This window comes from Ips typographus, linkage group LG15 (assembly GCF_016097725.1).
Source record: "Ips typographus isolate SLU linkage group LG15, UJ_Ityp_2.0, whole genome shotgun sequence".
Classification (NCBI taxonomy): domain Eukaryota; kingdom Metazoa; phylum Arthropoda; class Insecta; order Coleoptera; family Curculionidae; genus Ips; species Ips typographus.
In genome coordinates, this window is record NC_138436.1 from 7,771,709 (window position 1) to 7,783,483 (window position 11,775).

Genomic DNA, 11,775 nt, shown 5'->3' on the forward strand with positions numbered 1-11,775 from the left:
ATCGCACGTTTAGAACGTGAGTTATGGCGTTTTTGCCGTTCGCGGACGCTAAATTTCATTTTAACGCCGTTTACACCGTTCCAACTTGTTCCAGGTGTCGCTCAAGTGTCCGATCACGTTCAAACGAATCACGTTGCCGGCCCGAGGCCACGAGTGTAAACACATTCAGTGTTTCGACCTGGAAAGCTACCTGCAGCTGCACTGCGAGCGCGGCTCGTGGCGATGTCCCGTGTGCAAGTAAGTGTACCCTCAAATTTTCAGCGCAACTCGCTTAGTTTGCGAGATATCGCCAAACCGACCTCGCCACAGTGTTTTCCGGGAAATTTTAACATAAAATGACGGTAAGATGAACGCTCTAGCTTGAAAAGCAAAAAAGTTACGTTTTAGTGCTGCAAAGACACTTTCCGCCCGACAAAATGGCGGCCCGGCCGCCATTTTGAATTTTCTGTCAAAAAACGATTATGCACCTCGTTTTAAAGGAAATTTCGCGTAGATTCAGGAAACGACAAGCAAAATGGCGTCGCGCGCCGCCATTTTGAAATAACTGTCAAAACAACAAAAAAGTGTCACTCGGTGACATTTTTGTTCACTGCGCAGCTGTCAGTCAACTGTCGTCAACGAAATTTTTTTTGACGGATGCCAAAACTTTGACAGCTAACTGACAGAAATTTGATCGAAATCGGCCTGCTAGTTTTTGAGTTACGAATTTTTTTCCACCGAACAGCAAACCGGCTCAATTGGAGGGTCTGGAGGTGGACCAGTACATGTGGGGCATCCTCAACAGTTTGACAGCCAATGACGTGGAGGAGGTGACAATTGACAGCCAGGCCAATTGGAAACCGGCCCGTAACGGCATTAAAGTGAGTTTTTTCCTTAAAAAAAAAAAAAAAAAAAAAAAATTTTTCAAATTTTTTTTTCAAACAGTTGGAGGATGATGGCGGCGATTCCTGTTCGAAACGTCTGAACAAGCCGGTGTCGCCGGGCAGTATGACCTTGCCCACGATGAACAATTGGGATATCGGTCAGGCCATGTCGCCGTACCTGCCGCCCGACATGAATACGATCGCTAGCGGCTCTATGATTGGTGGCGCGGCGCGCGGTAAGTTTCAAAGTGACACAACTCGGTTATTCGATGGGTTAGACCCCCCTTTATGGTACTCCTTTTCGAGTAACTTGGGTACGGGCAATCGACTGGTTGAGTCGGATTTGGGCTAACTTTTGAAATGGCCGAGTTAGGAGTGTTAACTTTACGGGGTGACCCCGTAGAGCAAAAGTGCACAGAATGTAATTTGTAGAGCGTGAAATTCTCTACAAAACAGTTTTTGAACCACCCCGATATCTCATTTAATAAGCGAGTTATGGGGGGTTAAAAGTTTTGGGGTCACATGACCCCAAACAGTTTTCCGTAAATATCTCCCTTGGGGGTCCTTCTGGACCCCCAAAGATTATACTCGTTTTCGACTAATTTGGGGACTGGGAATCCACTGGTGCTGTCAAATTAACGCCAACTGTCAAAATGACCGATTTAGACCTGATAACTTTTCAAGGTGACCCCGTAGGGCAAAAGTCATTAGAATGTAATTTGTAGAGCGTAAAATTTGCTACAAACTGGTTTTTAAAGCATCCCAAAATTCTTTTAAATAAGCGAGTTAGGGGGGATTGAAGTTTTAGGGTCACATGACCCCAAACAGTTTTCCGTAAATATCTCCCTTGGGGGTCCTTTTGGACCCCCAAAGATTATACTCGTTTCCGACTAAATCGGGGACGGGGAATTGACTGGTGCTGTCAAATTAACCCTAACTGTCAAAATGACCGAGTTAGGACTGATAACTTGACAGGGTGACCCCGTAGGGCAAAAGTGCACAGAATGTAATTTGTAGAGCGGGAAATTCTCTACAAAATGTTTTTTGAACCACCTCGATATCTCTTTTCATAAGCGAGTTACGGGGGGTTAAAGGTTTTGGGGTCACATGACCCCAAACAGTTTTCCGTAAATATCTCCCTTGGGGGTCCTTTTGGACCCCTAAAGATTATACTCGTTTTCGACTAAATCGGGGACGGGGAATCCACTGGTGCTGTCAAATTAACCCTAACTGTCAAAATGACCGATTTATTACTGATAACTTGACAGGGTGACCCCGTATGGCAAAAGTGCACAGAACGTAATTTGTAGAGCGTGAAATTCTCTACAAAATGCTTTTTGAACCACCCCGATATCTCTTTTCATAAGCGAGTTATGGGGGGTTAAAGGTTGTGGGGTCACATGACCCCAAACAGTTTTCCGTAAATACATCGCTTGGGGGTCCTTTTGGACCCCCAAAGATTATACTCGTTTCCGACTAAATCGGGGACGGGGAATTGACTGGTGCTGTCAAATTAACCCTAACTGTCAAAATGACCGATTTAGACCTGATAACTTTTTAAGGTGACCCCGTAGGGCAAAAGTTATTAGAATGTAATTTGTAGAGCTGGAAATTTGCTACAAACTGGTTTTTGAACCATTCCAAAATTCCTTTAAATAAGCGAGTTAGGGGGGATTGAAGTTTTAGGGTCACATGACCCCAAACAGTTTTCTGTAAATATCTCCCTTGGGGGTCCTTTTGGACCCCCAAAGATTATACTCGTTTCCGACTAAATCGGGGACGGGGAATTGACTGGTGCTGTCAAATTAACCCTAACTGTCAAAGTGACCGAGTTAGGACTGATAACTTGACAGGGTGACCCCGTAGGGCAAAACCTCACTAAACACTTTTTATAGACCCTAAAATTTGCTACAAAACTGTTTTTGAACCACCTCGAAATTCCGCTTAATAAGCGAGTTAGGGGGGGTTAAAGGTTTTGGGGTCACATGACCCCAAACCGTTTTCATTAAATATCTCGCTTAGGGAGCCCCGCAGGGAAAAAGTCGTAGAGAGCATTTTTGTAGAGCGGAAAATTTCCTTTAAAACGCCACTTTGAACGACCGCGAAATGCGGTAAATAAGCGAGTTACGGGGGGTTAAAGTTTTTGTGTCAGTTTTAGGTGGTGCGGTGGATGGGGGCGGTATGGGGCCGCTAGGGGGCGCCGGCGACTATCTGGGCGGCGCGGGACCCCTTTCCCACCTCACCGACACCGTCAACACGCTCGATCCGTTGAACGCCATCGAAAAGTCCCTCAACGAACAGGTAAACTGTCAACTGTCAAAAACGGTGTCAAAATGTCATTTTTTTCCCTTTTTTTTTGACAGATGCCGCACACTCCGCAGACGCCGCACACGCCGCACACGCCGAGCGGGGGCACCACCGGGCCGCCGAGCGTGTCGCCCTCTATGAGCGATCACGTGACTGGCGGCGCGCCCACGGCCAACTGCGACGGCGCCGACAAAGTGCCCGACCTGCCCGGCGATCTCAATTTCGATCCGGCGGCCGTCATCGCCGGCGAAGGCGCCGGCCAGGAAGCCCTCAACGTGAGTGACGTCAATTTTTGACAGTTCTGTCAAAAAAAATTTTTTGACATTTTTTTGACAGCTGCTCCCCGACACGGTGGTCGATCCGATGGAACTGCTGTCGTACCTCGATCCGCCCGATTTGAGCACGCCGCCCAGCAGCGGGAGCAGTGGGGCGCCGCCCAACGCCGCCCCCGCCAACGACGACATTCTCGCCTTATTCGAGTAAAACAAAAAACAAGTTCCTCATCAGCAAAACAATGTGTGATATATATATGCGTGTGTGTGTTGTACATAGCCGTGGAGGGGGGGGGAAACACCCCCTCCAACACCCCCCGCCCCTCTCACGGGGGGCGGGGCAACCCTAAGTAATTAATTTTTAATTTTTGTATAAAGCGTTTACCTGTTTCGGTATTATTAAGTGAGTGAATGCGAGATATTTTCGACTAAACCGCGTTTTTCGCCCATTTCGGATCGAGCTAGAGGGGCGGTGTTTGTACTCGTTTTCGACTGTTTCGGGGACGGGGAATCCATTTTTGAAATCGGTTTTCCTCTAACTGGCACCCAGTTCGAAAAATTTGACTCCGGACCGTTTTGGCGATGTGGGATCCGAAAATGAATATTACCGTTGAATTCCCCATCCCCGAATTAGTATAAAACCACCCCTTGCACGACCTTGTACGTTAAAGTAAGCGGTTTGCCGTGTAATGGCCGTAGGGGTCACCCCCTACGGCCAATCAGAAAATGAAGGTAAAAACCCGAGTGAGGGCTCGTTTTCGACTAATTCGGGGTCGGGGAATCCATTCCCGCTTTCAGTTTCCTGATATCTCCAACCCCGACCGAGAAACTTAAGTTAAAACCCACTTTGGTGGGAGCTAGAAGAAAACTAAAATCACCACTGAATTTCCCATCCCCAAATTAGTAAAAAACCACCCTTTGATCGATTAAATCCTTAAAACTTAAGTAATGGCCGTAGGGGTCACCCCCTACGGCCAATCAGAAAATGAAGGTAAAAACCCGAGTGAGGGCTCGTTTTCGACTAATTCGGGGTCGGGGAATCCATTCCCGTTATCAGTTTCCTGATATCTCCAACCCCAGCCGAGAAACTTAAGTTAAAACCCACTTTGGTGGGAGCTAGAAAAAAACTAAAATCACCACTGAATTCCCCATCCCCAAATTAGTAAAAAACCACCCTTTGATCGATTAAATCCTTAAAACTTAAGTAATGGCCGTAGGGGTCACCCCCTACGGCCAATCAGAAAATGAAGGTAAAAACCCGAGTGAGGGCTCGTTTTCGACTAATTCGGGGTCGGGGAATCCATTCCCGTTATCAGTTTCCTGATATCTCCAACCCCAGCCGAGAAACTTAAGTTAAAACCGACTTTGGTGGGAGCTAGAAAAAAACTAAAATCACCACTGAATTCCCCATCCCCAAATTAGTAAAAAACCACCCTTTGATCGATTAAATCCTCAAAACTTAAGTAATGGCCGTAGGGGTCACCCCTACGGCCAATCAGGAAATTAAGGTAAAAACTCGAGTGAGGGCTCGTTTTCGACTAATTCGGGGTCGGGGAATCCATTCCCGCTTTCAGTTTTTTGTTATCTCCAACCCCGGCCGAGAAACTTAACTTAAAACCCACTTTGGTGGGAGCTAGAAAAAAACTAAAATCACCACTGAATTCGCCATCCCCAAATTAGTAAAAAACCACCCTTTAATCGATCCACTCCGTAAAACTAAGGGGTTTGCCGCAAATTGGCCGTAGGGGTCACCCCCTACGGCCAACCGAAAAGTTACGCTAAAAAATCGAGTGAGGGCTCGTTTTCGACTAATTCGGGGTCAGGGAATCCATTCCCGCTATCAGTTTCCTGATATCTCCTACCCCGGCCGAGAAACTTAACTTAAAACCCACATTGGTGGGAGCTAGAAAAAAACTAAAATCACCACTGAATTTCCCATCCCCAAATTAGTAAAAAACCACCCTTTGATCGATTCACTTCTTAAAACTAAGGGGTTTGCCGCAAATTGGCCGTAGGGGTCACCCCCTACGGCCAATTAGAAAATGACGCTAAAAACCCGAGTGAGGGCTCGTTTTCGACTAATTCGGGGACGGGGAATCCATTCCCGCTTTCAGTTTTTTGTTATCTCCAACCCCGGCCGAGAAACTTAACTTAAAACCCACTTTGGTGGGAGCTAGAAAAAAACTAAAATCACCACTGAATTTCCCATCCCCAAATTAGTAAAAAACCACCCTTTGATCGATTAAATCCTTAAAACTTAAGTAATGGCCGTAGGGGTCACCCCCTACGGCCAATCAGAAAATGACGCTAAAAACTCGAGTGAGGGCTCGTTTTCGACTAATTCGGGGTCGAGGATTCCATTTCCGCTGTCCGTTTTGACGTACCTGTCACCCAGTTCGAGAAACGTCACTTTTTCGCCAAAATTTACCGCGCAAATCGCCGAAAATATCGTTCCCACTGTACATAGCGGCTAATTTATGCGATTAAATTAATATATTACGATTATTATTGATTAGAACGTAAAAAAAAAAATTGAAATTTTAGAGGTTAGTCGATTTAAAATTTTGAAAAAAAAAAAAAAACGAAAAAAAAACCGGTAAAATCAATCAAAACCGTGTAAATTATGTAAATATGTAACTAAATAGAAGTATATTTGATTATTTCATAGATTATATACGGGGGGGAGTCGCTTTTTTAGTCAAATTTACAGGGGGGAGCAAAAAACAAAAAAAAAACCAGTATTACTTTTTTTACACACCCTGTACACAGGCCAGTGACGTAAGCGAAGGAGGGACGGTTCAAAATGGCGTCGCGCTGTCATTTTTCCCGTTATCGAGTTGATTTTTTTTGTCAGGGTAGCCACGATTTTGGGCTTTTTTTTGGTATTTTTTTCAAAATTCTACCTCTTCTAGTTCCGGAGATATCAAAACAAAATGGCGGCGGTGTCCGATTGTGCAACGTGACGTTTGACAGGCTGTCAAGTCCGCCATTTTGACTTTACGACCGTCATTTTTTTACTCCAGGTAGCCATGAAATTGACCTTTCTTGTGGATTTTTTTTTAAAAATTTACCTCCTCTAGTTCCGGAGATATTAAAACAAAATGGCGGCGTTAGCCGCCTGAGCACCTTGTTGTGCTGTCAAATATTCAAAATGGCGGCAAACTGTCAGTTTGACAGTTACGACCTAGATTTTTTTACACAAAGTAGCCACAACCTTGACCTTTTTTTTGGTATTTTTTCAAAAATTCTCACTCTTCTAGTTCCGGAGATATCAAAACAAAATGGCGGCGGCGTCCGATTGTGCAACGTGACGTTTGACAGGCTGTCAAGTCCGCCATTTTGACTTTACGACCTTCATTTTTTTACTCCAGGTAGCCATGACCTTGACCTTTCTTGTGGTTTTTTTCAAAAAAATTTACCTCTTTTAGTTCCGGAGATATTCACACAAAATGGCGGCGTTAGCCGCCCGAGCACCTTGTTGTGCTGTCAAAAATTCAAAATGGCGGTAAACTGTCAGTTTGACAGTTACGACCTTGATTTTTTTACACAAAGTAGCCACGACCTTGACCTTTTTTTTGGTATTTTTTTCAAAATTCTACCTCTTCTAGTTCCGGAGATATTAAAACAAAATGGCGGCGGTGTCCGATTGTGCAACGTGACGTTTGACAGGCTGTCAAGTCCGCCATTTTGACTTTACGACCGTCATTTTTTTACTCCAGGTAGCCATGAAATTGACCTTTCTTGTGGATTTTTTTTAAAAAATTTACCTCCTCTAGTTCCGGAGATATTAAAACAAAATGGCGGCGTTAGCCGCCCGAGCACCTTGTTGTGCTGTCAAAAATTCAAAATGGCGGCAAACTGTCAGTTTGACAGTTACGACCTTGATTTTTTTACACAAAGTAGCCACGACCTTGACCTTTTTTTTGGTATTTTTTCAAAAATTCTCACTCTTCTAGTTCCGGAGATATCAAAACAAAATGGCGGCGGTGTCCGGTTGTGCAACGTGACGTTTGACAGGCTGTCAAGTCCGCCATTTTGACTTTACGACCTTCATTTTTTTACTCCAGGTAGCCATGAAATTGACCTTTCTTGTGGTTTTTTTGAAAAAAATTTACCTCTTTTAGTTCCGGAGATATTGACACAAAATGGCGGCGTTAGCCGCCCGAGCACCTTGTTGTGCTGTCAAAAATTCAAAATGGCGGCAAACTGTCAGTTTGACAGTTACGACCTTGATTTTTTTACACAAAGTAGCCCTGACCTTGACCTTTTTTTTGGTATTTTTTCAAAAATTCTCACTCTTCTAGTTCCGGAGATATCAAAACAAAATGGCGGCGGTGTCCGGTTGCGCAACGTGACGTTTGACAGGCTGTCAAGTCCGCCATTTTCACTTTACGACCTTGATTTTTTTACTCCAGGTAGCCATGAAATTGACCTTTCTTGTGGATTTTTTTTTAAAAATTTACCTCCTCTAGTTCCGGAGATATTAAAACAAAATGGCGGCGTTAGCCGCCCGAGCACCTTGTTGTGCTGTCAAAAATTCAAAATGGCGGCAAACTGTCAGTTTGACAGTTACGACCTTGATTTTTTTAGTCAAAGTAGCCACAACCTTGACCTTTCTTGTGGTATTTTTTTCAAAATTCTACCTCTTCTAGTTCCGGAGATATCAAAACAAAATGGCGGCGGTGTCCGATTGTGCAACGTGACGTTTGACAGGCTGTCAAGTCCGCCATTTTGACTTTGCGACCTTAATTTTTTTACACCAGGTAGCCATGACCTTGACCTTTCTTGGGGTTTTTTTCAAAAAATTCTACCTCCTTTGGTTCCGGAGATATTCACACAAAATGGCGGCTGTCAAAATTTATTTTGACAGATGACGGAAAAGTGACAGCGGCGCCGCCTGGCGGCCGTTTCGCGCACTTTCGCCACCCATTCGGGTGACGTCAATGCGTTTTGACAGTTTTGACACTTTTGACAGCTGAAACAAAAGCGAGTGTTGCATTTTTTTGGTTCAAAAACCGTATTATTAAGCTTTCTGAGATATTTACGGAGAAAAGTGTTTTTTTTTCAAATTTTTTCGTTTTTTTTTGTATTAGAATTACGATATTATAATATATTGTAACTCGGAGAATGCGAAAAATAAAATATTTGCCGATTTTAGGGTGTTTTTTTGCTGGAAAAATGATTTTTTTGGCGTTTCGTCCCAGTTTTTCCTCCCTATCTTCGTTCGGGGACGTTCTAGAGCAAAAGCACCCTTTACCAATGTTGTAGAAAATTAAATTCCCTACAACTTTGCTTCTTTACGCTTTTTTGATATTTGGCCAAATAACGGAGTTAGGGTGGGTTGAATCCGCTTGGGACCTAACAGTGTTTTGTACTCTGACGCAGTTTTCCGGGAATAACTCCCTTATTTGGCAATTTAGGGCGAAAGCCCTAAGAATGGAAAAGATAGAGCACGAAAAGGGCTTTCAGAAAATACCATAAAATATGTCAGTCGGTTGCACGGTTTGGCCGCTAGAGGGCGTTGAAAATTCAATTACAAATATCTCAAAAACGAGACGAGTCAGTTTGACGCCCTCTAGCGGCCAAACCAGGCAATCTAACCCCACTTTGTCTTACATGGTTGGAAAGCCCATTTCATGGGCTTTCCAACCATGTATAAAACTTTATACCAAGCGTCCCAAATAAGCGAGTTATTTGAGTTTAAACTACTCGGTGCAATTTTCAGGAAAAGTTGGTCGGCAACTTTAACGCCCCCTAGCGGCCTAACACACCAACCAATCAACCAAAGTAGTCATATTTTTGGAAAGCTCTTGAGGTGCCCTATCAGGTTTGTTGAGTGACTTTTTGCCCTGACTGTACTAAAAACCGAGTTATACAGGGTGGAAGCGAAACATAACCAATTTTTTAGGCTTTTTGGCAAATATCTCTTTTTAGGGACCTTTCAGGGCAAAAGTGCCTTCTACAAATCTGGTAGGGAATTAAATTCCCTAAAACTTTCCTTCTTTACGCTTTTTTGATATTTTCTCAAATAAACGAGTTACGGTTGGTTGAATTTGCTGGGGGTGTTTTAAAAAGCACTTTTTTGTGCTTTGACGCAGTTTTTTGACAATATCTCGCTTATTATCAAATTTAGGGCAAAAGTTCTTAGACTTAAAAAGATGGGGAATTTAAAGGGCTTGAAATTTGTATTCTTGACATTTTGGCGTCAATCGCTTAGTTTGGGCGTAAAACGCCCAAAACCTATACAACCTCCCTCTAACCCATGTGGCACCCATTACACCCGACTGTTCAACCCTTAATAACTCCCTTATTTGGCAATTTAGGGCGAAAGCCCCAGGAATAAAAAAGATGGAGCAGGAAAAGGGCTTTCAGAAAATACCATAAAATATGTTAGTTGGTTGCACGGTTTGCCCGCTAGAGGGAGTTGAAAATTCAATTCCAAATATCTCCAAAACGAGACGAGTTGGAGGGTTGGAATTTTTTGGAGGGGTTAGAGGGTTACAAGGGCTTAAAATTAGTATTCTTGACATTTTGGCGTAAATCGCTTAGTTTGGGCGTAAAACGCCCAAAACCTAGACAACCTCCCTCTAACCCACTGTGCGCCCAACGCACCCAACTGTTCAACCCTTAATAACTCCCTTATTTTGAAATTTAGGGCGAAAGCCCTAAGAATAGGAAAGATAGGGCGAAAAAAGGGCTTTCAGAAAATACCATAAAATATGTCAGTTGGTTGCACGGTTTGGCCGCTAGAGGGCGTTGAAAATTTAATTGTAAATATCTCCAAAACTAGATGAGCTAGAGGGTTGAAATTTTTAAGGGGGTTAGAGGGCTAAAAGGGCTTAAAATTTGTATTCTTGGAATTTTGGCGTAAATCGCTTAGTTTGGGCGTAAAACGCCCAAACCCTAGACAACCCCCCAGACCCATTTCTTGACAAAACTGCCCCAGTCCCTTTGACCCTAAATAACTCCCTTATTTGGCAATTTAGGGCAAAAGTCCTAAGAATAGGAAAGATAGAGCAGAAAAAGGGCTTTCAGAAAATACCATAAAATAAGTCAGTTGGTTGCACGGTTTGCCCGCTAGAGAGCGTTGAAAATTCAATTCCAAATATCTCCAAAACGAGACGAGTTGGAGGGTTGAAATTTTTAGGGTGGTTAGAGGGTGAAAAAGGCTAAAAATTAGTATTCTTGACATTTTGGCGTAAATCGCTTAGTTTGGGCGTAAAACGCCCAAAACCTAGACAACCTCCCTCTAACCCATGTGGCACCCATTGCGCCCGACTGTTCAACCCTTAATAACTCCCTTATTTGGCAATTTAGGGCGAAAGCCCTAAGAATAGGAAAAATAGAGCGGAAAAAGGGCTTTCAGAAAATACCATAAAATATGTTAGTTGGTTGCACGGTTTGCCCGCTAGAGGGAGTTGAAAATTCAATTCCAAATATCTCCAAAACGAGACGAGTTGGAGGGTTGAAATTTTTAGGGTGGTTAGAGGGTTAAAAAGGCTTAAAATTAGTATTCTTGACATTTTGGCGTCAATCGCTTAGTTTGGGCGTAAAACGCCCAAAACCCTGACAACCCCCCTGACCCATTTCTTGACAAAAGTGCCCCAGTACTTTTAACCCTAAATAACTCCCTTATTTGTCAATTTAGGGCGAAAGCCCCAAGAATGGAAAAGATGGAGCAAGAAAAGGGCTTTCAGAAAATACCATAAAATATGTTAGTTGGTTGCACGGTTTGCCCGCTAGAGGGAGTTGAAAATTCAATTCCAAATATCTCCAAAACGAGACGAGTTGGAGGGTTGGAATTTTTTGGAGGGGTTAGAGGGTTACAAGGGCTTAAAATTAGTATTCTTGACATTTTGGCGTAAATCGCTTACTTTGGGCGTAAAACGCCCAAAACCCTGACAACCCCACAGACCCATTTCTTGACAAAAGTGCCCCAGTACTTTTAACCCTAAATAACTCCCTTATTTGGCAATTTAGGGCGAAAGCCCCAGGAATCAAAAAGATGGAGCGGAAAAAGGGCTTTCAGAAAATACCATAAAATGTGTCAGTTGGTTGCACGGTTTGGCCGCTAGAGGGCGTTGAAAATTCAATTGTAAATATCTCCAAAACTAGATGAGCTAGAGGGTTGAAATTTTTTAGGGTAGTAGAGGGTTAAAAGGGCGTCACTTTACCTTCTTAGCCATTTTGCCGTACAACTAACGGTTAGCGAGAAAAACCCAAAAAACTCCCACCACCCCAGCGCAACCCCCCCTTCAACCCCCCACAACTCCCTTAACCGCCCCTTGAGGGGAAAAAGTCACTGAACCAAAAAGATAGAGCACATTACGAGC

The 11,775-nt window shown here is 43.6% G+C and overlaps 1 protein-coding gene across 3 annotated transcripts in view; it reads left to right on the forward strand.

Annotated features, from left to right (window-relative positions):
- The window catches only part of tna (Zinc finger MIZ domain-containing protein tonalli), a 44,459-nt gene extending 35,864 nt beyond the window's left edge, over positions 1-8,595 (forward strand). For 2 of the 3 annotated variants that reach the window (XM_081993330.1, XM_081993331.1), the window contains exons 10-15: positions 95-237; positions 725-860; positions 925-1,099; positions 3,016-3,164; positions 3,227-3,445; positions 3,507-8,595. In XM_081993330.1, the coding sequence (XP_081849456.1) occupies positions 95-237; positions 725-860; positions 925-1,099; positions 3,016-3,164; positions 3,227-3,445; positions 3,507-3,653 (969 nt within the window). In that variant the 3' untranslated portion in view covers positions 3,654-8,595. The remainder of the gene's footprint in view (positions 1-94; positions 238-724; positions 861-924; positions 1,100-3,015; positions 3,165-3,226; positions 3,446-3,506) is intronic. The other variant, XM_081993332.1, reaches the window with a different exon arrangement.
- The last annotated feature ends 3,180 nt before the right edge of the window (positions 8,596-11,775 follow it).